This window comes from Zootoca vivipara, chromosome 1, assembly GCF_965207765.1.
Source record: "Zootoca vivipara chromosome 1, rZooViv2.hap1.1, whole genome shotgun sequence".
NCBI lineage: Eukaryota > Metazoa > Chordata > Lepidosauria > Squamata > Lacertidae > Zootoca > Zootoca vivipara.
In genome coordinates, this window is record NC_142582.1 from 67,034,546 (window position 1) to 67,060,434 (window position 25,889).

General features: G+C 42.2%; 1 protein-coding gene across 1 annotated transcript; it reads left to right on the top strand.

Annotated features, from left to right (window-relative positions):
* Nucleotides 1-5,032: 5,032 nt before the first annotated feature.
* WEE1 (WEE1 G2 checkpoint kinase) lies at nt 5,033-24,663 on the top strand. The gene is made up of 11 exons (XM_035119369.3): nt 5,033-7,180; nt 14,995-15,203; nt 15,996-16,062; nt 16,191-16,363; nt 17,184-17,305; nt 19,122-19,268; nt 19,612-19,707; nt 19,802-19,887; nt 20,543-20,713; nt 20,806-20,951; nt 23,125-24,663. The coding sequence occupies exons 1-11, from the start codon at nt 6,602-6,604 to the stop codon at nt 23,273-23,275; spliced, it is 1,947 nt and encodes a 648-aa protein (XP_034975260.2). The 5' UTR covers nt 5,033-6,601; the 3' UTR covers nt 23,276-24,663.
* Nucleotides 24,664-25,889: the final 1,226 nt, after the last annotated feature.

Sequence of the window (25,889 nt, forward strand, 5' to 3'; positions counted from 1 at the left end):
TTATTGGGGAGTGAAACAGAAAACAAGGATGGGAGGGAGTATTATGGGAACAGCTGACTGGTTATACTTTAGATATGGTGTAAGATATAACAGCTACAGTGGAGCAATTACTGGTTATGTACTACATTTTGCAAACAATTGTTTCTGGGGCAGGATATCCAAAGCTGCAAGCCTTCTACCTCCTGCTGTCTTTCATAAGATGTGTATATGTTTCAAACCATCTGAGAATTAACTTACATGTCACTGATCAAACACCTGATTGTGTGGGTTGCTCAGTCAACACACAGGATTAGTGAGTAGTTTTACTAGACAATGGCAGAGTAGGAAGGAACGATCCCTTGCACACTTTGGGTCCATTTTGTTTAAAAAAGCCAAGAAATCAAGTGTAAAAATGCACCAGCAGAATATTAGTGTAATAAAGCAGCAGGAATATCCCAAGAAGCAGGGGAGGACCAAATAACTTTGCCATGCACGCTAGGAATATGTTTGCACTTTTAATGCATTGTCAGATACAAGCTATGTGACTATGTGCATATTAGTGATATAATTTGCAAAGCAAAAGTTACTTTGGTGCCTTCCTCCCATGTAGTAATGTCACATGTTTAGTTTGGAATGAATTATACTTCTCAAATTGTAGATATCCATTTGCTGGGAGGCTTATTAAGGGCAACAAGCTGGACATACGGTACATAAAATTCACTGAAGGCAGAATAGTACATAGAAGCTGCCTTATTAAAGCCCTATTAGACCATGTTACCCAATTCTGTGAACTCTGACAAGCAGTTGCTCTTCAGGGTCCCGGGCAGAGGTCTATGCCATCACCTACCTGATCCTTTTTAACTGGAGAGCCAAGGGATTGAACCTTGACATGTGCTGTATCACTGTGCTATGGTCCCTCTCCAAAAGAAATCCTTAATTTGGGTTGTACCAGAGACCCAGATAAGAGCATAGTAGTATACAACTGACAACAGCCCCCTCCCCCCAAAAAACAGATTACTCCCAAAGGAATGTGACTGTTGTGGTTCTGGTTGTGTAAATACACTGCTGGCTATGTGACAAGATTTCTTTGGGGGTATGAATGTTCCAAAGAGATCTCTGCCTCTACAATACAGTAATAATTTGGGGCAAGGAGATACAAATGGGATTCTTCAGAGCATGAAGTAATATAGACTTCTCTTGCTCCAGTTCTGCTGAGAAGAAATATGTGAGTAGTCCATGAAGATTACTCAAGTTAGCTGATTTTTATAGGTTCCTTACAAAGTCCTCTAGGATCTGGGTAATGTTTATATGGGAAGGCACTCTAATCAATATAGTGCTGAGAAAGAAGTCAAAAGATTATAACCATAGCCTTTGTTATCATTAAAGGTCAGCATTCCCTCCTGTTGGGAGGCTATCAATATTGACTTTGCAAGATTATGGGCTGTTGCACATGAACACGCACCCACAGAAGCAAATACTAAATTTTAAGAGACACTTTTGCCAGTTGTGAGGATGTCGGGGATTGAAGGCTGTGATGCCTGAGAAAAATAAAAATAAACTTTAAGCACCAAAAGAGAACACTACAGCTGCAGTCATATATTCTTACCTGTAATAAGGCCAATTGAATTCAATAGGATTGTCTTGCTGAGTAAAGGCAGAGAATTGTGCTGTAAGTAGTTTACAGTGCAATCCTATTCATACCTGGAAAAAGTGTTGAATTTACAACTTGGTGGTATTTAAAATATACTTTGTATTTAGTAATTTTCATTTTCTTTTGTTGTTGCATAAACAGGAAAAACACTAATGAAAGAAGAAAGAGGATATTTTCCTTTATTTTGTCATGTATCTGGACAGATTGACCAAATTAATATCCATGTATTGCTGTCTGTGATAAGTCATACCGTACATTCAAAAGTGAATGCAGCTATCAAGTTACTAGTCGACTGATGTACTTTCCAGAGCTGCAAGACAAGTCTGACTCTAGAACTTTCATAATGACCAGCATTATGTCCATCTGGCATGCCTCAGGCAGCAGGCATATAGTTCTACAGTATGTGGATGTTTGTAAATCTGATAAGGAGAGGACTGTCATCAGGCAGTTCCACACCACACGTACCAAGAAACCTACGGTACATCTACCTTTCAGCATCAGTACATTGGATGCCTACTGTCGTGGTTTTGCTCCATAACGGTCCAGAGCATACCCAAATGTTAGCAGAGTAAGCACGATGCAGGGTTCAAAAAAATAGACCATATGCAACTGGCTTCATCCAGTAATTATTTACTGAAGGTAAATGAGCATAACGGTCACAAATCCAACTCTTCAGGATTGGCATAGTCCTTAATAATGCAGTTGCAGCAAAACCTTAACTTAAACTTAACAATAAGACTAAAAAACTTAGGCACTTCAACATACTATGTACAGATCACCACACAGGAACGAAGTAGAGAGAACCAAGAAGGAAATAGAAAGTCAAACCAGGCTCCTTCAGGCCTATTATTATAGGAAGCATGACCTTGGGAGAAAGAGATAAAAAAACTAGTTTGAATCAACTTAACTCAGCTTCTCTGAAGGAATAACCCAAACACCAGGAACCATTTTGCTTGTTTCCAGGTCCAGGCAGAAGAGAAACTTGACTTGTCAGCTAGAAACCTCCAGTTTACAACACACAGATAAAGTTTCAGAACTTTATTGAATCAATAGACTAGAAAAGATCTCTGCACTTTAAACTAATACTTTCTGTACTTAAAAAATGCAAGCCATGACACCTACATGTGTTATTTCCAGTCTAGTCTCAGAGCCATCCCATAGATCCTGAATACTAACTTTTGCTGGATTAAGTAACAATTTGAACTCCAGTCTAGGGGGGTCTGTTTAAAAACCTGCCAATGTCTCTTTCCAGTAGTGTTACGCTGAATATATGTTTGTCTGAACACCTTATTGCAACCATTTGTAGAGGCCAAAGGTAGAGCTTGGCAAGGCGAGTAGGCATATTTGATTGCCTGGTGTAGTGGGAGACTCAGAAGAAACCAAGGTCTCTTGACCAAACTGAGCTATAATTGCAAATACTGCAAAGCTGTATTGAATTTGTAGTACAACAGAATAAAATAACCATTGCCCCCAAATAGCCAGTAGAGTGTAAAAATTTGTATCTTGCCCAGTTATGCCTGATAAATGACTTACCAACTAGTCAAAGATCAGGGCTGGTTCAGAGGATAAAGTTTGTGTGGCATAGGCAGGCATCAAATTGAAATTGCCTACCCAAGAGATGCCACATTTTCCTTGCTTCTTTGATGGTTAGAAGGAAGACCAGTAGTGTTTTAAAATGTATGGAACCCAGTGCTTTCCAAACCAAGAGTGGCACCAAGAGTGGAATTCACAGTAAAATGCTGACAAATTTTAATGATGGTTGTTGTTGTTGTTTAATCTGCAGATTGCTGCAGAAATGTGGAGAACTTAATTTAATATGGAAAGAACGATAAATTGAAAGAACAAAAAATGACAGATCCTTCCATTCCTAGTCTTGCATGTTTTTCAAGACTAAAGGTCCTAAATGCATCATCATAGTTTCCTCTAGTTAGGAAAGCAGTTGTTGGATACACAACATTGCTGAAATGATTAGCTTTGGTTAAAAGAAGACAGGTGCAAACATTGCTATCAATTCAGCAAAGACTGACCAGGGTAATGAACAGATAATTAAGAGCACCAAGGTCAAATTAGCCCATGAGAGCTTATCAGCCATAACATTACCTGTATCTATCTGTAATGTTTAGTGTAATGTGCCTCCCTTTTTTTGTTTGTTCACAAGCTGTTTGTAAAACAAGGCTGGTTAGTGCTCCAAGCAGCATGTTACATTTGAAATAGCACAATCACCTAATAACCATTCATTCATACTCTCACCACAACCAGAGCCCCTCAACATTCCACCTCACACTCAAAAGCCAGGTTAACTCACATCATTCACTCACTGCTAGCTCTCCATCCAGTCTCCCACCTATTTTAATATACCGGTAAGCAAGTTGCTGTTTCTTATACATGAAGCCTACAAAATCTGAACAGCCCATAACCATTATGTGCAGCTGCTGTCTTAAAATAGTGCAGTACCTGCTGAGACATTAGAAAGGATAAAAAAAGAGGGCAGAGCAATTATTACACTGTGCATGTATTGGCTTTTTATAAAGCCACAATGCATATATACTTGGAGCAAGCCTGTATTAAACTCTATGGGACTTACGCCTGATAAAGCATGTGTAGGCTGCACATCTTTCCTATATATTGGTTGAGAACAGGCATCCCCAAACTGCGGCCCTCCAGATGTTTTGGCCTACAACTCCCATGATCCCTAGCTAACAGGACCAGTGGTCAGGGATGATGGGAATTGTAGTCCAAAACATCTGGCAGGCCGAAGTTGGGGATGCCTGGTTGAAAACGAGGCAAGAAGGCAACAGACAGCTTTCCAGGTCTTGAGCCCAGCATGACTAAAGTGCTTCTGGGGCAACAGAACACTGTGACAGAAGCACGTAAACGGTATTTACCTTCCCGCCGCAGCAGTACCTATTTATCTACTTGCGCTGGTGTGCTTTTGAACGGCTAGGTTGGCAGAAGTTGGGACCGAGCAATGGGAGCTCACCCTGTCACACAGATTCAAACTGCCGAAATGATCAGCAAGTCCAAGAGGCTCAGTGGTTTAGACTACAGCGCCACCCGCTTTTAAATCTCATGTTTCCTACAAGGTTAACGTAATTGTAGTTGTTTCCTACCAAATAAACAACAATGTGAAGCAGTTTAGGCTGAGAGATGGTAACTTGTCACACAGTGACCATGTTTCCTGGCTGAATGGGAATTTCAACCGTGGTCCTTGTGTGATTATAAAATACTTTATATTGGGGTCTGCTCTCTGCTAAATGTGCCTAGGGCTGAAGCCCAAGATGCTGAAGTGGTAGAAGCAGGGCTTTTTTTCAGTCAAAACTCAGTTTGGGCACCTCTGCTATTATAAGAGAGGCATTCAAGGTGAGTTCCACTATTTCTAGAAAAATAGCACTGGGTAGGAGGCATACACCATTAGGTGTTTAATTATGCAGCTGATATTGCAGCAAGGGTGAGGTGCTTCTTTTCGAAATTAGCCATGTTTAGATTTAAACCCATTTGGGTGTGTCTTTTGTAGAAGGTTCCTACTGGAGTCATTGTTCCAAGTAGTTTCTCTTTCCCTCTCTTTAACGTGTCCTGAAAGACGACACGCTTGATGAAATTCACACTCAAATGCCCTGCTCCTTTTCGAATAAAAGCCAGTCTCCTTTTTATTTCTTCCTCCTCAAAAGGCCATTTTTCTCTACCGCAACCACTATCACCCTGCTGCTGGGAGAGAGAGGCGGCTCCGCTCCTCCCTTCGTAGCGGAAGTGTTTGGCCGCAGGGAATTCTTGTCTGCGCAGGCCGGGCGCCGCCGAGCGATGCTCTTGCTTCTCTTGGTGGCTGCGAGTTTTCTTTTAACTGGGGCGAAGCCATTTAAAAATCCCAACGCGTAGCCTACGCTCGCCTCTGAGTAGAGCCTACTTCGGAGGATACGTGTACTACCAGGGGGCCTCCGGAATCTAATGTAACCACAGCTAACCCGCGGGTCCCCACCCCCAATATTTTGAAATATTGGCGCCAACAATTTTTCTTTTACTGATGCAAAGCAACCCGTCCAGAGGGTCTTGAATGAGCTTTGCGGTGAGCGAGACTGCGACGCCCGGAGAAAGCTAGCCTGTTTATACCACTTTCTCTTGGGTACACAGGCAGATAATTTTGAAGCAGACGATTGATCCACACGTTATTCAGACCCGGCGAAGCTGCGGTCAAACCGATTTAGACCGGGCCGCGCGCCAGTTCTCTGAAGCGCATTGGAGGTGTCCCCTGGCTAGAATTGCAGCATTTAAACTGTCAGGATGATTTATAGATCACAGCCTCGGGCTCACTGCTAAACCAGTTTATCAGGCCGTAGGTAAAAGAGACCCTCCAGCCGGTGGCTGTTGCTGACACACAGTTACATCAGCACCAAGCCAGTTTCGGCCAAATGCTGACGGCGAGAATTGCGGCTGAGTCAGAAAGCGTCACGTCGCGCACGGGCAGGCGCTGCTGCCCCTCCTGACTCCGTCCCGACTCTGGGGGAAGCCCCATTGCTGCCCCCCCCTCTTCTGGACTTGCACGAGCTTCAGGTCAAACGCTAGACCTCCTGCACGCGTACCTAACGTCCCCCCGGAGCTCGAGCCGCTCCAGAATAAGAACGGTATTGGAATACGCCCGCCCCTCCTACTCCCAACCCCGAATTCGCGCCAAATTGCCGTCTGACGCCACCACGCACAGCCCCGCCTCCCGCCTCCCATGTTTTCAAACGAAGGGGGCGTGCGTGATTGGCTGGCGTGACCTGGCACGTGACTAACGGTCGCGGGAAAGCCGCGGAGTCCGAACGGGCGAGTGTGCTGCTGCTGATAGAGCCGGAGCTTCGTGGAGAAGCGCGCGGGCGAGGCACGAGTCGCGCGTCGTGTGAACGGGCATTTCAGCGCAGGGAGGAGGAGGGAGGCGTGGTTTACTCCTGTCAGCGTCCCGTCTGAACAAGGGAAGGCCTCCCGCGGATCTCGGCCATGAGTTTCCTGAGCCTGCAGCAGCAGCCGGTCGCGGGGCCGCGGCGCCTGACGGCGCGTCGGACAGCGGCCCCGATCCGGCAGAAGCTGCTTTTTTCGGGCGGCGGGAGCGACTGCGAGGAGGAAGAAGAGGAGGAAGAAGACTGCTACGAGGAGGAGGAGGAAGGTGGCAGCGGCAACAGCACCGGGGAAGACTCCGCTTTCCAGGAGGCCGACTCCCCGCTTTCCGTGAGCCATACCCCGGCTCGGCGCAGGGAGCCGCCGCCGCCGCGATCGCCCGAGGAGGTGGCGATGGAACTGGCGCCTCCCGCGCTGCCGGGCGACGAGGGAGACTCGTGGGAAGAGGAGGGCTTCGGCTCCTCGTCCCCCGTGAAGTCGCCCGGAGCCTACTTCATGGCCGGCTCGCCGCCGTTGAAAGGTCCCCGGGGCTGCTGCGGCCGAGCGTCGCCGCCGCGCTCCCAGGTGCTACCGTGCCGGGGCCACCAGGGTCCCGCTTCTGTGCTGCCCGAGTATCCCGACACCCCGCCCCACAAGACTTTTCGCAAACTGCGCCTCTTCGACACCCCGCACACGCCGAAGGTGAGAGGAGGGAGGGGGAGGACGAGCGGAGGACAATTGGGGGAGGGGGGATCCGGAGGCTCAGTTGTGGAAGGGAGGCTGGGGGGGGGGAGAGCCTAGCCTGCCCCACCGGGATCTCGGCTCTGTTGGGGACTTTCCATTCAGTCACTGCCGCCCCTTGGCTCATTTCCGCCTGAGCACGTGGGCGCTCGGTAGGTCTCCGGGCGGCTCCCTTGGCCGACCACCCCGTGTAGTATGTACTCCGTGAAACAGGCGTTAGAGGCTGCCTGGCTTTTTTACATGACATGAACTTTAAGAAGCTTGTTGCAGACCGTTTTGGGTTGATCAGAGCAAGAATGTTGTTTTCGGGGGAAAGCGAAGACAATGCAACTAGCGGTGCTCTGAGGAATAGGTGCCACGCCCCTTTCGCCTTTGTCGGTTTCCCCCCCAGAACGGGCAATTTAAGAGAAATGAATCCGTATGGTCCGCCCATGCAGCCTTTTCGCTCGTTTAAATTTTAAATCGTTTAAAATTAAAATCTGAGCTGCCATCAGACCGTACTTTTCTACAGAAGTTTCCGTTCTCCAAAACATGTTGAAAGTTTTAATGAGAGACTGTTGGCAAATGCGAACCATACTTGGCAAGTGAACGCCAGTGCTTTGAAAGTGTGGTGTGCCCTCATGAAATTTCAGTGGCTGCCTTGGTATCTAGGTACAGTATATACCAAATGCAGCTGGTGAAACAGGTTATTCTCAATAAACAGAGGCAACACGTTGGTGTGTGCGTTTTTTCTCCTTTTTTGCACTGTTTACATGTGGATTGCCCTTTTAACAGCAGCCAGCATTGTAAAGTGCAGAATACTCCAACTAAACGATGGCTGCTGCTTGATTTCATTGGTTGGAGAGCCTTTTAAACATAAATTCCATTCAGCTATACTTCATAAGTTGGTGCCAAATACTTGAACAATTTTTTCCAGTTCCAAGCCTGTACATCGTGCTTGTTACATAACAAGCTAGCTTGCCTGTTACAGAAATGTTGGCAACTTTAGTAAGCCCTGCCCACAGATTGTCCGTTAAGATTATGTAACTGAACTACAAATTGTGCCTAAAATAATTTTTACCCACATTGCAAGACCACAACAGCCACAGCACTATATTTTTTAAACGCCCGCTTTTAAATTTTAAATGTTTTCATGAATGTCCATCATGTAAAAGAATCTTGAGAGGAATAGAAGCATTGGATAACTGAATGAATTGGAAAGCCATCTGCATACATTATGTTAAATGTTGTCTCATAACTGTTTTTTGTTATAGTGGGTGGATTGTAGGGCCTAGGCCCAGTGAATTCTCTGTTCAATTCTTTGCTCAAGTATGAAGCTCACCTGGTGCCTCTGGGCAAGCTACTCAACTGAATTACTGTGAAGATAAAGTGAGACAATGTTTTCAATTGAAGTACAGTAATTGAGTATAATATATACAGTGAGGCATATAAATAGAAAAGGCATAATACTATGCATGTGTACTTGGAAGTAAGTTCCAGAAACTTAATTGTTCCCTGGTAAATGGGCATAGAATTGCAGCTTCACTGACTAAGCTTCTTGAATAAAAGGATGCAATAGTAAAATAATAAGTAAAAAAGAGAGTGCTATACTGTATAGCGCTTTGCCAGATAAACTTGCAGGATGTTCACATACATGACCTGGGCATGGTGACAAATTTCTTAGTTGCTTCCAGATTAAGTTATTGCAATGTGCTCTACACAGGGCTTTCTTTGCTCTTGACATTTAAATTGATCCATAATGGGAAGTAATGATGCTACTAAGTGCACCTGCATGCCTATCTTAAAACAGCTGCAGTTGTTTTCAGTCCATTTCTACACACAATTCAAAGTGTTGGTAATTAAATTGTTATGGTCCAGGGGTTTTGGGTGGTGTTGGTGTTGAATACCTGTTGTTATCTCTGCAGTGGAGTCTCTGCACTGAAAGAGGAGCTTTTTAGCCACTGAGGAGGAGTCTCCTCGCCCTTTGTGCTGATTGGAGCCAGAGTCAGCCACTGAGGATCGGCTCCTTGGTCACTCTGGAGAACACCAATGAGTTGGAGTTGTTCCAGAGCTAAGCACTGAGGAACGCTGAAAACACAAGGGGCTTCTGTTTCAAGAGAAATGTGTGCAAGGTCTGTTACATACAATCAAACTTCATGGGAAACACAGCTTAAGTTGCTCCAAAAGAAGATATTGGAGCACTCAAATTAGATACCTCTGCATTGTAGGGGGCTGGACTAGATGCTCCACAGGATCCCTTCCAACTCTACAATGCTATAATTCTAAGTTTACAACCCTAAATGGTGCAGCCCTAGGAAAACAGGGCTTTTCCCCTTCTGTGCCATTATGTTTACTCCCTAAGATCATGGAGAGGTTATTCATGTTTTGATGTCTGGTTGGGATGTAGGAGGAGACTGGGTTTCTTTATAGCCATACTTAGATTGTTGAACTCTTTATCTTTGGAGTTTCATTTGGCCATCTCTTGGCTTGCTTTTCACTAGCTAAAACTTATTTTGGCAGGCATTCAACTGTGAGGTTGAGAATTCTCTGGCTGGTTTTTAACATTATTTTACCTGATGGACTTGTCTGTTTTTTCTGCTGTTTGTTGATTTTAGTTCTTTTTTGTAAGATTAAAAAAACTTCGTAAAATTGCTCTTGAGTGTTGCCAATGCACTGGATGAGCAGAATGCCAATATTGTAAATAAATAAAATTTCATATGTGAAGCTGAATCTATTGTGTCTCCAAAAATATTTTGGCTTTATAGTCATAAGATGGAATCTGGGTTTTCTATTACAAGTAGTAATTGTCTTAGAAGCATGGAGTGGAATCAGGGAGCCACCCTCCTGCCACCACCATTGCTGCTGCCTATCATTGACTGCCAGTGTTTCTGGGATTCATTCAAGGTGGTCACACTCATATTTAAAGTGTTTAAAGCCCTAAACAATTTAGGCCCCAAATATTTGAAAAGCTGCTTCCTTTCCTACAAACCACCTTGGAGGAAGCCCTTTTGGTAGTTCTGCTGTCCTCAGAAGTTTGCGTTTGTTTGTTTGTTTGTGTATATGGGGGAGGGTGATGAAATTGGCCTTAGAGAGGGCATTCTCTGTGGCAGCCCCTAAGTTGTGGAATTCCCTCCCCACAGTGGTACATCTGGCACCTTCGCACTACAGCTTTGGGCGCATGCTGAACATGCACCTCTTTACTCTTGCATTTGACACATGAGAAATGTGTTTTTAGCAACCACCATATTCTTGTGACTATTTGTTTTAACAGTTTTCAATTCTGAATTTTTAATTTTAGCCCATCCTAGGACTGTCTGGTGAAGGGAGGATCATAATTTATTGATAATAGATGGGATAAAGTGATAGCAAGGTTGAGGCCTAATCTGACACTCCCACTGATGTGCCCATGAGGCCCTGACATCCCTGCTACTAAGCCCTGTCCAAGTAATCAGTGTTGGGAGAGGGGATATTGACCTCACCACACATGCTACTATGGGTTAGCTGAAGAGCCAACTCTATATACAGTACATGAAAACTTTGGATCTAACCAATTAATGTTATGTTCTCTTGGTTATGTTTGAGAGTGAAATGAAGTTCTATTCCACAATGACTAAATTGGATACTACCTTCTCTCCTTTGAAGGAGCTGGTATTTCTTTATTCATTAGATTTAACTGTATGGTAGATAGGATTACACTTTCTGGTTAACAACACAATATGAACTTTGCAGTAGATAACTATATAATTTTCATCCCCATTTTATTTTAGGCAGCCTCTATGACGGGTATGTCCAAAGTCTGTTTTGGTGGACTAATCTGGCTTGCTGGTCAGTTTAATCCAGCCCCTGTGGCAGTTTATTTTCTGGGGTAAAAATAATAAAAAAGCTCAAAAACTCAAAATCCTAAAAAAGCTCAACAATTTTGGGGTAAAATCATAAAAAACTCAACAACAATCCTAAAAAAAGGTCAATAACTTTGGTTGGCCCTTTGGTCAGTCCTCACAGCCCTTCACTTCATCAAATCTGGCCCTCTTTGAAAAAAGTTTGGATACCAATGCTCTATGAGCACTATGCATATTATACTTCAAATACATCTTACAGAGAGCACTGTTTTCTTACGTATTATTATTATTTAAAAATGATGCTATATTGCTAATTTCTATTGGTGATTCTTTTTCACCCTAAACCAGATAAAAAGAAGTATGTTTTCACAATTTCAGCAATGTTTAATATTTGCTGTTGCCAGTGTGGGCCTAAATCAGGGGTCAGCAACTTTTTTCAGCCGTGGACCGGTCCACCGTCCCTCAGACCATGTGGTGGGCCGGACTACATATTTGGGGGGGGGGGATGAACAATCTCCTATGCCCCACAAATAACCCAGAGATGCATTTTAAATAAAAGGATACATTCTACTCATGTAAAAACACGCTGATTCCCAGATGGTCTGCGGGCTGGGTTGAGAAGGTGATTGGGCCGCATCCGGCCCACGGGCCTTAGGTTGCCTACCCCTGGCCTAAATGAAACCATTTATGTTCTGAGAACCTGGCTTTTATCAGAGTTTTGAAACTATTGAAGCAACCGGTCAGTGAACAAGTATAACACTGAAAGTTTGATAAAAAAATTCCTTCAGTAGCACCTTAAAGACCAACTAAGTTTTTATTTTGGTATGAGCTTTCGTGTGCATGCACACTTCTTCAGATACAGTGAAATAGAAGTCCCCAGGCACTTATGTAGAGAAGGGGTGGGGATGGGGATGGGGAGGGGAGGGGGGATCACTCAGAAGGGTGGTGGAAGTGGGTGATTGACTGACTGATAGCTGTTGATGACCGAAAACGACTGCAAATGGTTTTGCATGAAAAAGCAAGGGTTGAGATGGCTGAAGATCGCTTATCATGTATAATGAGATAAGAATCCGATATCTCTGTTCAAACCAGGTCCCTCCATGGTTTTGAGCTTGGTGATAAGTTGTAATTCAGCAACTTCTCTTTCCAGTCTATTTCTGAAATTCTTTTGTAGTAAGACAGCTACTTTGAGATCTTGTATAGAATGTCCTGGGAGATTGAAGTGTTCTCCTACTGGAACCAGGAATCAGGAATCTCCTTCCTGGAATCAGGAACCAGAAGACAGAAAAACCAGTAGAGACTGAGGCATTGTTAGTGGACTGTTTCCTAAACAGGATGGATGGGAGGTTGCCTGCTCTTGATGGGGTTACACTCCCTCTGAGGGACCGGGGACGTAGCTTGGTGGTACTTGTGGTTGCTTTGCTGTCACTTGAGGCTCAGGTGGCCTTAGTGGTGTGAAGTGCCTTCCATCAGCTTTGACTTGCACAGGGATTGCCTAACTACTGTTGTCTATGCTCTTGTAATCTCTAGGTTAAATTACAGCAACACGTTCACAGGGCTGCCTCTGAAGATGGTTCAGAAACTTCAGCTGGTGCAGATTTCGGCGGCCAGGTTGCTTACTGGAGAAAGACAGTTTGAGCATATTACACCAATCCTGGCCCGACTGCACTGGCTGCCAATTAGTTTCTGGGCCCAATTTCAAGTGCTGGTTTTAACCTATAAAACCTTAAATGGTTCAGAACTGCAATACTTCAAGGACCACCTCTCTTCATATGAACCTACCCGAACCCTGAGGTCATCCTCTGAGGCCCTTATTGTGTGCTTCCATGAGAGGTCTTGAGGGTGGCAATACGAGAACGGGCCTTTTCTGCTGTCATTCCCTCCCTGCTTGTGGAATGTTCTTCCCAGTGAAGTTCACCTGGTGCCTTCATTATACACCTTCAGCTGCTAGGTGAAACATTCCTCTTCAACCAGGCCTTTGCCTGATTAACATCTGATGCCCTTTTAAGTGTGTTGTGGAAGAGGAGATTATTAGTTTATTATTTTTTACTATGTGTCTTGTGGTTTTTATATTGTAATTTTATGTTGTGAACCACCCTGGGATCTATAGCTCAAAGGCAGTATACAGATTTTAATAATACTAATAGTTACTCATAATTCTTTTACCTAGTTAGCATATTTGATTAACATGGGTTGATATGTACATGTTCTTGACTGCAAGATGAAGGTAGCCATGGACGACTAGTTTTGCACATTGCTTTTATCTAAAAACTAGCAATTCCTTCTTTCAATAACTGGTCAAAGCCAACAATATGTAGCTTACAGTGCTTTACCGGTTGGAGTTGTACATCTGTTCTACTGATTTTCAGTAGGTAACTTCAATGTATTTGTCTTTGTCCATGGAGTTTTCTTGGCAGGGATACTGGAGTGGCTTGCCAGTTCCTTCTCCAGGTGGATCACGTTTAGTCAAAACTCTCCACTATGACCTGTCCATCTTGGGTGGCCCTGCATGGCATAGCTCATAGCTTCTCTGAGTTATTCAAGCCCCTTCGCCACGACAAGGCATTGATCCATGAAGGGGAAGTGAGAGCTGGACCATAAAGAAGGCTGATCGCCGAAGAATTGATGCTTTTGAATTATGGTGCTGGAGGAGACTCTTGAGAGTCCCATGGACTGCAAGAAGATCAAACCTATCCATTCTTAAGGAAATCAGCCCTGAGTGCTCCCTGGAAGGACAGATCGTGAAGCTGAGGCTCCAATACTTTGGCCACCTCATGAGAAGAGAAGAATCCTTGGAAAAGACCCTGATGTTGGGAAAGATTGAGGGCACTAGGAGAAGGGGACGACAGAGGACAAGATGGTTGGACAGTGTTCTCGAAGCTACGAACATGAGTTTGACCAAACTGCGGGAGGCAGTGCAAGACAGGAGTGCCTGGCGTGCTATGGTCCATGGGGTCACGAAGAGTCGGAAACGACTGAACGACTAAACAACAACAACAACTTCAATGTATAACTAAGTGTGTAATGACAAGAACTGGACAGAAGCATCTTTAGTTGGCCTATATTTAGGAGGTTATCAGGTCTTGCTCTTCATCCAGGTGAAGATTTTATGAACTAATAGGTGTATTATCTGATCGACACCATAGCTGCCAAGTTTTCACTTTTCTCGTGAGGAAGCCTATTCAGCATAAGGGAAAATCCCTGTAAAAAAGGGATAACTTGGCAGCTATGATCGACACCTTGTGTTGCATTCTGTGGCATGCCTATAACACCAGCTGTGATTTAAAGAAAGGGTGGGAGAGAGATGTTTGTTTGCCAGAGTTATTTTTCTTTTCTATTAACAAAGAAACTCTTGATTCAGAAATGTTGTTGATTTAAAGCATTTCACACCAATTATTGCCTTGGATCCCAAGAAGTGCCACTAGAAGGGGATTGCCAGAAGATGATTCTTTCCTCATTTGGCATCTCCCTGAATACTTCAAAAAGCTTTGGAGGGTCAGGGTGAGTTGTGGCACAGCGGGCTAAAAAAGGAGGTCACTGAAAAGTTGGTCCATTTATCTCCATATCGTTAGCTGAGAGAATGTGATAGTTTTTAGACGTTTTTAGTATGCTTTAAATGATACTAATATGTTTTCTACTCTGGGCTGTTTTGGGAGGAATGACAAGATAAAAACTGATTAAGCAATAAAACTTAGGAAGCCTGCAGGTGAGGGGTGTGTGTGTGTGTGTGCTGCTTTGCTCATTGCTCTGATAACCAAAATCAGTTATTGCATTATATTGATTTTACATATGGAACAATGAATAGGAAACCCATTTATGCCATAGTAATTTGACATAGGGGAAGCACAAATGTTATAATTGGAAAGATTATTCATTCGTTTAAATTCCAAATAATCATTAACTTGTTAAGTCAACATGGGACAGAACTGTTGATTTACTCGTTTCCTTTTTTTTCAGAGTTTACTTTGTAGAGCTGAAGGAATGGGATCAAGTTCAGCTAAACTCCGAGGTGGATCTCTCTTTATGAATGTTGGAAAACTAGTAAAACAGGAATCTGATGTGGGGCAAGCACCTCACGTGAACATTAATCCCTTCACTCCAGACTCTCTCTTCCTTCAGTCATCAGTTGGGCAGTGCCGTAGGAGAAAGAGAACACATTGGAATGAGTAAGTGTCTAGAGCTGGCCCTTGATAAACTGTTTAAGAAATAAACTTTTGATAGCAATCCTGTCATTGAAGGGATTGTACTTAACTATCTTTATCTTCAAATGAATAATTAAGTATGGAGTTAGGGAGGCTTTAAGAACACAAGTGGTTAAAATTGTACAGTAGAACTTGTAACATTGCCTAACATTGTGAGAGATTAGTTTGTAAGTCTTGAGGTGAAACTAGAGATTGCTAAACATGGGCTGCAAATATAGCTCTTTCTCTTCTGATGTTATATTCAGTTTCCTCATCTCCATTCTATGCTGTTGGTTGTTGCTACAGTGGGGCCCAGGGAAACATGGGTAAATTCTGACAGCTTCACCTTTAGCATGAGGTCTAATTTGGGCCTAAACGTAACCATTTACATACCTGTTCTACTTACCTTTTTAAAGAAGTCTGATTCTTATCAGTCTCTCTTCCCTGCATTTGACATAAATACACATCTTACTGTGGTGAGATGTTGGCACGGCACAATATTAATTGACATAATCTATTCAAACAATCATTCTGTCACATCACCTTAATGCAGCACAGCTTCCTTCATGACTTTTTGTGTACATATCCTCTTCTACATTGTCCCTACTCTTGGTATGGGTGAAAAAGGATGTCTGGAAGTGGTCTGGTAGCTATGGCTTTGCACAGTTCCTGAATTTGATTAAATTGCTTGGAAAGTAAAAGCTTACATCTTAATGTAACTTATCGATGAAAGTGAAGGTTTCATAGCATTTCTTTTACTTATTGTTTGTGTCGCAGCTCCTGTGGTGAAGATATGGAAGCAAGTGATGGAGAGCCTGAAGATGAAACTACAAGACCTGCCAAGGTAAATAAAACTAAAAAAACAATCCCCATTTATTCCTAAGTAAGCATTTTTAAAGTTCCATTGAAATCCATAGGATTAACATTTTAAGAAGCCCTTTTCCTCAGACTTGTTTGTCTCAATCCTTTTAGCGGATCAGCATAACAGAAAGTAATATGAAATCACGATATGCAACAGAATTTCATGAATTGGAAAAGATTGGATCTGGAGAATTTGGTTCAGTATTCAAATGTGTGAAAAGGCTTGATGGTTGCATCTATGCAATAAAGCGTTCTAAGAAACCCTTGGCTGGCTCAATTGATGAGTAAGTAAAAAATTAAATGTAAACTATCCTATGTTCTTGTAATTCACTCCTCTGCACATACTCATTTTTAAAATAAACCCATCAAGACATGTAAGGATTTGTTCACGTATTGTACCTCAACGTACGAATTCAATCCGTTCCGAATGCACATTCGTATGTAGAAAAATTTGTAAGTCTAATCGCGGTTTCTCATAGGAATGCAATGGAAACGGATTAATTCGTTCCGGAGCCTAAAAAAAAGCCCCAAAGCCGCGGAAAAAACGGCCGCAGCGGCCTCGCACCACAGAGCAGGGAGCACAGCGGTGGCGAGGGCAATGATCCGGCAGGAGGCTGGCAGGGCAGCGGCAGTGAAGAGGGCCGGATGAAAGGCTCCCTCGAAGAAGCAGGAAGCGCGGTGGCACGGCGGCGGTGGGGGGCAAAAAGCGGAGCGCTGAGATGCGACCGCTGATCGGCTGTTCTGCGGCTTTGAAGCTGTCTCCCTTGGCAAAGCCGGCAGAGTGGCGGCAGCAAGGGCAACTATCCTCTCACTGCCCGGATCGTTGCCCTCGCCGCTGCGCTCCCTGCTCCCTTCGGATGTCGAAAAAATCCATTAGCACGCAGCCATTTTTTCCCTTCGTAAGTAGTCATTTGTAAGTCGAGGTGTTTATACTGTAGTTGCAAAACTAGCATTCACCTGTACATATCAAACACAACACCCCTATGCCCTAGTTCATAACTCTTCCAACTGAAAAAACTTACTGTTCTTGTAATATGACCAGCATTCTATGCTTGTTTCCTTAAACAAGTTTCAAGCTTTATTTAATTTGTTTCAATACCACAGGCAAAATGCTCTTAGAGAAGTCTATGCTCATGCAGTTTTGGGACAGCATTCACATGTAGTCAGATATTTCTCTGCCTGGGCAGAAGATGATCATATGCTTATACAGAATGAGTATTGTAATGGTAAGTAAAGCTCCTATTGAATTTGCCTTACTATGAATTCTGGTTATTAAGGGAAAGTAGTTGTAGAAAGCGGAGGGAGATCTGCTGACTTATTTGTCAACAAAGTCAATCCTGCACTTGCCAAGTCCTTTTTCTTTCAATGGAATTTAAGCATGTGTAATGGAGTACAGGATTGCAGCCATTGGCTTGGACCCAGGTATGTCTTACATGAGCAGAAAGACAGCCTAGCAAATTTTCTTGCTTTCTCCATCCTGCTGAAGTCCCCCATGACCTATCACAAACTGTTCTGGAGGATCCTTCACCTTTTAAGAAGTGGATTTTGTGGTGTGTGCAAGAGGCAGCAGTGGGGATTGGAGCCCAGCAAGCAGTGCTTTGTTCATCTTAATATCTGAATCAGTAGTAATTTTATATTAATGTCAAATGCATGTGGTTACAGTTAGGACAAAGCAGGTAGAAGTAAAAAATCAGATGAATTTAGACAATTTATGATAAAACAAAAGTCAAATAATTTGTGAGCTTCTTAAATAGGCAGGAATTGAGTGTTCTTACAAACATTCTAGCTGATTACCTAGACTTGCTTCCTGAGTCATAAATTGGGGATCTTCCTTCCAAGAAAAAAATCAATATCCAATCTAGAATATTTCAGAACAAAAATATAATAATCTGGTTTGCATTATTAATAATAATAATAATAATAATAATACCCCGCCCTCCCTGGCCAGAACCGGGCTGAGGGCTGTACGTAGATAACTTTACTCATGTATCTATTTTAGTCTCTTTTCTTGTGTCTGTTATTGTCCCTTAACCCTAGACCAGACCTCTCGAACATGTGACCCAAGGAATTGGATAGAACCCCTACAACCTACTAGCTCCTTGACAATGCAGTGGTGTAGTGGTTAAGAGAGGTGGACTCATAATCTGGTGAACCGGGTTCGCTTCTCCGCTCCTCCACATGCAGCTGCTGGGTGACCTTGGGCTAGTCACACTTCTCTGAAGTCTCTCAGCCTCACTCACCTCACAGAGTGTTGTGGGGGAGGAAGGGAAAGGAGATTGTTAGCTGCTTTGAGACTCCTTAAGGGGAGTGAAAGGCAGGATATCAAGTCCACACTCCCCCCCCCCTCTTCTTCTTCTTCTTCTTCTTCTTCTTCTTCTTCTTCTTCTTCTTCTTCTTCTTCTTCTTCTTCTTCTTTCCTTCCAGATGTTTTTGGAACTACAATTCCTGTCCATCATTGGCCACAGTGGCTGGGGTTGATGGAATTTGTAACCCAACAACATCTGGAAGATGCCATGTTGGCTACATGTGCTTTACATTATTGTTGCCAGAACTACATCTAGGTAATACATGATAAGTGCTTTGAGCACTTTAAAAGTGTTATACAGTGGTACCTCGGGTTAAGAACTTAATTTGTTCCAGAGGTTCGTCCTTAACCTGAAACTGTTTTTAACCTGAGGTACCACTTTACCTAATGGGGCCTCTCACTGTGTCGCCGCTGCACAATTTCTGTTCTCATCCTGAAGCAAAGTTCTTAACCCGAGGTACTATTTCTGGGTTAGTGGAGTCTGTAACCTGAATCGTCTGTAACCCGAGGTACCACTGTACAAATGCAAAGTATTGTTAAACACAGCATGCATTGGACTTGAACCAAGGTAGCAATATGGTGCCCTCCAAATGTTGCAAGACCCATCATTCCATACCATTTGCTGTGCTGGCTGGGCCTGATGAGAGTCCAAAATGTCCTGAGGGCACCACTTTGGCTACCTCTGGTGTACAAGAAAATGAATTTTCTACTTTTACATTATTTAATTTTGCTTCTAGGTGGAAGTTTAGCTGATGCTATAAGTGAAAACTATAGAAGTATGCGCTATTTCAGTGAACCAGAATTGAAAGATTTGCTTCTACAAGTTGCCCGTGGTTTAAAGTATATTCATTCAATGTCCTTGGTGCACATGGATATAAAGCCCAGTAAGTATTCAGAGCTCTGGTATTTCCTGCATTGAAAGTGTTTTTAGAGATGATTGAATATGTGGTAGTAAAATAACCAGTGAACCACACCTTAGTAACGGAAACCTTTCTATTCTGAATACAGAAAACAATGAAAGAAATCAGTTCTGAAACATACAGCTGGCCAACTGCTGTTCAGTTTATTTTGGATCTTTTTTTGTATTATGCTTGTTTGCTGGCTGTCCTGAAATCTGGCTTCTTTCCCAGAAGACTGTTGGGTTAATTATTCAAAGAAGCCAGCAGATGGTGCAAATTCTGAAGCTAAATTATATTTTGACGAATGTCTATTTCTATTCATTGGCAGGTAATATCTTCATATCTAGGACTTCGATTCCAACTACTATATCTGAGGAAGGTGATGATGATGAATGGTCATCTAGCAGGGTTGTTTTCAAAATAGGTAGGGGAGCATGGAGTTACATTTTCCTGTGCAACCTTTTATTTATTTTTGCTTTTGAGAAAGTAACCCTTTTTCCCATTCTTCTTTAATGTAGGTGACCTTGGTCATGTAACTAGAATATCTAGTCCACAAGTAGAAGAAGGAGATAGTCGTTTCCTTGCCAATGAAGTTTTACAAGAGGTAAACAGTGTTTTGCTAATGGGAGTTAAATAATTAACTGTATCTTACTGATGATACATCTTACCCAGGTGACGCTGTGGTTAAACCACTGAGCCTAGGGCTTGCTGATCAGAAGGTCGGCGGTTCGAATCCCTGTGACGGGGTGAGCTCCCGTTGCTTGGTCCCAGCTCCTGCCAACCTAGCAGTTCGAAAGCACGTCAAAATGCAAGTAGATAAATAGGAACCGCTACAGCGGGAAGGTAAACGGCGTTTCCGTGTGCTGCTCTGGTTTGCCAGAAGCGGCTTTGTCATGCTGGCCACATGACCTGGAAGCTATACGCCGGCTTCCTCGGCCAATAATGCGAGATGAGCGCGCAACCCCAGAGTCGGTCACGACTGGACCTAATGGTCAGGGGTCCCTTTACCTTTACTGATGACTGCGGTTTGGGTCCTCTGATTAAGAATGGAAGGATCCTCCCTTCATTGAAGGAGAGTTACACTCACAGGAGGGCCCCTTCTGAAAGCAGAACTCTTTATTATTAGTCACTTCTTTCCAGCAAGGTGAACTCGTAGTGACTTAAACGAACACAGTAAAAACATGAACAAAGTGAAAATGTAGGATCTATGGTTGATATCTGTTCTGATGGGATTTTGTAAACTTTTATTTCCTTTGCAGAACTACAATTACTTGCCAAAAGCAGATATTTTTGCTCTTGCATTAACTGTGGTGTGTGCTGCTGGTGCCGAACCACTGCCAGCCAATGGGGATCATTGGCATGAAATTCGACAAGGAAAACTCCCTAGAGTTCCACAAGTCCTTTGTCAAGAGCTATTAGAGTTACTGAAGGTAAGAAAGTGATCTATGTTCCTGGCATCATGCTACATGTTCTTTAAGGGGAAGGGTAGTCAGCTTTAATTTTTATCTCTTTTCTCTTTCAGCTTATGATAAACCCTGATCCAGAGAAAAGACCCTCAGCAGTAGCTCTCGTCAAGCATTCTGCATTGTTATCTACTGCCAGAAAGAGTGCTGAACAACTACGAATAGAACTGAATGCTGAAAAGTTTAAAAACTCTTTGTTGCAGAAGTAAGTTGAATCCATACTGTAGCAACTTCAATGTCAAAAATCTAGGAAATAATATTAAGAGCTAAGTAGCAGAAGACTGTTCCTTGTTACAAAAAAGAAAACCTAGACTTTATTATGTAACCTCTTAATTTAACTCCAGACATAAGCAACAAAATAAAACATTTTGCAACTTCTCTTGAAACACATTGACTGTAGCACCATATATTTTTTGCTTCAGGTATTGTTTAACAAGATACCAACACTAAATGGAAGCTGGTTGAAACTGTGGTTATTATGTGTTTACTTTGATTTGGTAAAGACTGCTTCTAAGTACTCGGGGGGGGGGGAGAGAGGAAACAGGTTCATATAGTAATGTCTATCATGGACAGCTTTGTGCTCCCAATGAGGAGAAAGTGTACATCTCTGAATGGGAAGGAGGTGTGCAGATTCTCCCTTTGTATGAGACCATACAAATGTTCAGATGATATGCAATTCACATTAGCTATGTGGTCCCTAGTTTACTACTAAACCAGAAAGGCGTTCGTGGTGACGGAATGCCTATCTTGGCAAATGATTGCTGGAAACCTTTTTACTGGTTTTTTTTTGAATGGGAGAACAGAGGTTTTTTGACAGCATATTTGCCATGAAAGCTTCAACTGGTGGACATTTTTAGTAGCCCTAGTTGCAACTTCCTCAGCATTGTGTCCGTGTGTGTATCTTTGTGTGTCCCTGTGCATCCACGCAGCAACAGTTGATGCAGTTACAAACTATTGGGTGACACCTCGGTATTAAGATTGAACTTGGCCAGAATTAGTCTGTGAGGTGAGAAAACGTGCCAGTAACAAAAAGTGGACGTTACGACGTTTGACGAAGACTAGGGGAACTTTATGTATTAAATATGCCTAAGAAATACAGCTACTAGGTCTCAGCTATTGGTTCTACAAAGTGGAGGTTAAAATGCAAGGTATTCTCTTCCCTCCCTTTAAAGGGAAAACACATATGGTAAGTATATTTACAGGATGGTGAAGAAAGCATAATTTCAAATGTGTGCTTTCTCTTGAAACATGCCACCATTCAAGCAAAATCAGAGTTCAGGAAATGACTGTTACCTAATTAAGTTGGGGAAAAGGTACTAATGGATGAGATTACAGAGAAATTGAATGAATTCTTTGTATCTGCTTTCATTGTGGAAGATGTGATAGAGGTGGGGAGAAAGTGGACAGGAAGTAGTTTTCTCCCTCTTAACACTTTAACCCAGGGTCATCAGATGAATTTTATATCAATAAAATATCAGAATTCCTTTGTCCAGCATGCATTTTAAGGGTTTTTTTTTAAAAAAAATATATTTTATTGGTTTTATAAGAATACAATAAGTATAAAAAACATGTAGAAAAAGAAAAAACCATAGAATAGCAAATACTTATTCACATTTGAGCTAACATATCATCAAATTTAGGTTTCCTTAACAATATAGAGCTCAAATATACTTTCTTACTCTGTCGACTTCCTCCTTCCCCCCTTCCACGTTTTTATTTATAACTAATATTGCACTCTACTTCTTAAGTCATTTCTTCTTCTAAAATACTCATTATAAATCTTATTCTTGATCCATATTAACCCCAAATTTCCAATATTTCAAAATATCATTTGGATCTAGAAATCATAATAATTATTTTACATTTAATCTTATTTCCTCCTACTATATCTATTTGCTTCTTCAGCCTCTTTGTACTTCCACTTCCCTTATTGTCCATTTTTAATCTTATATTTCTTTTCTAAATAAATCTTGAATTTCTTCCAATCTTCTTCCACCGTCTCCTCTCCCCGATCTCGGATTCTCCCAGTCAGTTCAGACAGTTCAATGTATTCTATCAGCTTCATCTGATCTGTGTTTTGTTTCATGATAAATTTTCATTGTCCAATTTTCTGCGAATTAATAGTTTTATGTACACCACTTAGAAATGTGGGCCACTAGAATGGAAAGCTGGACTAGATAGGCCTTTGGTCTGATCCAGCAGTGCTGCTCCAGTGTATTCTTGTAGAAAGCTCTGTGTGATTCTGCTAATAGTGTTGGTAGACCAGAAAAAAAAGTTACAATAAAACGTGTGCATCCTGAATTACTGTTCTTGTCTCTTTAGAATGATTTTGGATGCAAGTTATTTGGTGGCGAAATGACTTTTTTCTTATGTTCCAGGGAACTTAAGAAAGCACAAATGGCAAAAGCAGCAGCAGAAGAGCGAGCTCAAATTACAGATCGAATGACAACTAGATCTACAGCACAGACTAGAACAACTCGTCCTAATGGAAAGAAAATGAACCGTTCAGTTAGCCTGACAATATATTGAATTGGCTGTTCCAGAAAACTTTCAAGAAGATTGTGGAATATTGCTGGACTAGTTAAGGTGAGGAAGAGGATTCTGTTTCTTTAAATCACTGTCACTGGTGTTATAAAGAAGTCTTTTACCATTTTAATTTTGCCAAATGCAGTTAAATAACTGTAGAATCCAGGCTTCCTATGAGTGGCACTATGCTCATTGAGGTCTCTCACCACAGGAAGGAGCAAATGTGATTTTTCACCAACCCTCCCTCCCTCCCTGCAGCTCCTTGAAAATCTGCTTCAGAGGATATAGGGACCCTCCAGAACATTGTGGGAGGTGGTGGGGGAGCTGTGGGTGGAATTGGAGAAAATTTCTGCTTTTGTCCAGCAGAAGCCTCCAATGGGTATCAGGCTTTTCTGTGAATGGAAGAAACTCTTCTGTTGCAGAATGTCAAGTCTGGATCTGACCCAATGTGTCCTCCTGCTCCTTAAAGAAACCAGGACGCTAACTTTCAAGCCTTTTAGTTACACTGAGTTACCATCCAAAGTTAACCACTATAGTGGTTTGCTGCTTCTCATTCTTAATGCATTTCAGGGGAAAGGCCTTTTCCTAGTAGTCTAATGGGCTTTTTTGGGTAAACTACTCAATTTGGAATGCAGGGAAGAAATGACATGGGAGAGGCCAAAGGCCAACAGGCTGAACCATACCTGGTGTCAGGTAAACTATTGTGAATTTTACTTGTGTATTCAACTTGGAGCACTTTGTTAGGCATTGCGTAGACCACAGGAAAAAGCCTGTGGAAACATGCCATGTGAAACTGCTGCTATTTTTAGTTTGTATTTGCTGTCAAACTGTAGCATTAAAACAATCATTGTGTTAGTGGGCTTTTTAAAAAAAATTATGTGAAAAATATCAAAGCTGCCCTGCTGAAAGGAGCTTCATTCTCTGAAGCTAGTGTATTGTGTACAGAGTCAGTGCACCAATTTTATATTTGAATTACATTATTAGTGTAAATGTTTGTTTGTCATTCTTTCTAATAAAGTTCTCCAAAAGTTAATTCCTCCCCTTCTCCTCATCTTCCCTCAAGTGTTAATATTTCAGTGTACCTGTTGGCATATTTTTAGAACTTGTAAATAAGTATACTGTTACCATTTTCAAACTGAATGTATAAAAGTGTTATAGTGTACAATACCGAAAGCTGTAGTTTGAGACATCAGAAGCTCCAGCTAAAATCTATTTCAATTTTAGTTGCAAAATTAATATAATTGGCCCTCCTAATGATCTGTTCTGATATTGCCAAAATCGATGTTACAAATTACAGGCTTTTTGGCTTAAACCAATGTTTTCTATTTGAATGTTTAACTTTGTTCTTAATTAGTATTGAATCAATTATTAAAGTGGCATTTTGAAATTAACAGTGTCATGTTTTTGTCAGTCTTGAGTATCCTAACCCATTAATGGTATATAAATCTACCTGAGCTTCCTGCAGCCAATCAGAAGTTCTGCTTTGGTTTCTGAACATTTTGGACGTCGAATGGACTCCCGGAATGGATTCTGTTCAACTTCCAAGGTACCACTGTATACCCATTAACAGAAGTGACAAATATAGCTGGCCATGCTATGATCTGGGTCCATTACAATAAGGCACACAGGAAAGCCAACTTGAGTTACCGAGACAAATGGAAGTTTTGTATTAATAACTGGAACAGGTACAACAGCAGCAGAATGTGCCATTCACTTGAAACCAAGATAGGATAGAGCTGATGGGAACAGGAAGTTAAAAGTAATCTTCAGGAAAAAGTTTATAAAGCCTCGAATTTAGCTATGTGCTCCTTGGCGAGAGTTCCTGTTTTGCTCGAAAGTCTTGCATTGATATAATTGCTGTATTTTATCTAATGGAGCATGCTGCCTATGAATGTTGAATTTTCTCATGGTGGCTTTCAATAAAAGGCTAGGAAAGACTCACCAGGCATATTCCATATATGGATACAGTATCTTGCCATAGACCATTTTTTTGGACCAGGGCCCCTGGCCCATCTTGTGCTGGCCAGTCCTCCAAGGGGTACAAGCCAGTGTGCATATGTGATTGTGTCTACTCAAGTGCACACACCACACATGTAGAAAAACACATGCTCACTCTAAAAAAAGTAACACACCACACTTGCCTAACTTCCTATTACACAGAAGCCCATATCACAATCATCCCCCTCGCAGCACAAGGCTTGATGGCGAGGTTTAAATCTACTTTTGATCCAGCACTAAGCATGTGAGAAAGAAACACTTTCCCTAGGTGAAACATCAGATGACCCCCATTCTTGATACAACAAGCAAATTTCACATAGAATTCCTTCATGTTATGGTAGATGAAATAATTGCACACCTAGATAACAGATTTAACCAAATAGTGCAGTTTAAGAACAACCATGGATTCATATTTGATGTTAAATTGAAAAAGTCCATATTAAATGGGGCACTAGCAAACTTTATTTTAAACGATTAATCACTTCACAGGGTTGTCGGCATAAAATTGGAAGGGGCACACAGAAAGTACAATGCCCTCAGGTCCTTGAAGGAAAGGCAGAATTTACATAAATGTAATAAGCAAAGTAAGTATTAAACATGTATAAATTAAGTAAGAAAT

Bases quoted from the DNA above. Each gene is read 5' to 3' on its own strand.
- WEE1 (XM_035119369.3), top strand. From the start codon at position 6,602: ATGAGTTTCCTGAGCCTGCAGCAGCAGCCGGTCGCGGGGCCGCGGCGC. The intron at 16,364-17,183 runs GTAAGTAAAAAA...TCAATACCACAG, and splicing joins TTGGCTGGCTCAATTGATGA to GCAAAATGCTCTTAGAGAAG. The intron at 20,952-23,124 runs GTAAGTTGAATC...CTTATGTTCCAG, and splicing joins AAAAACTCTTTGTTGCAGAA to GGAACTTAAGAAAGCACAAA.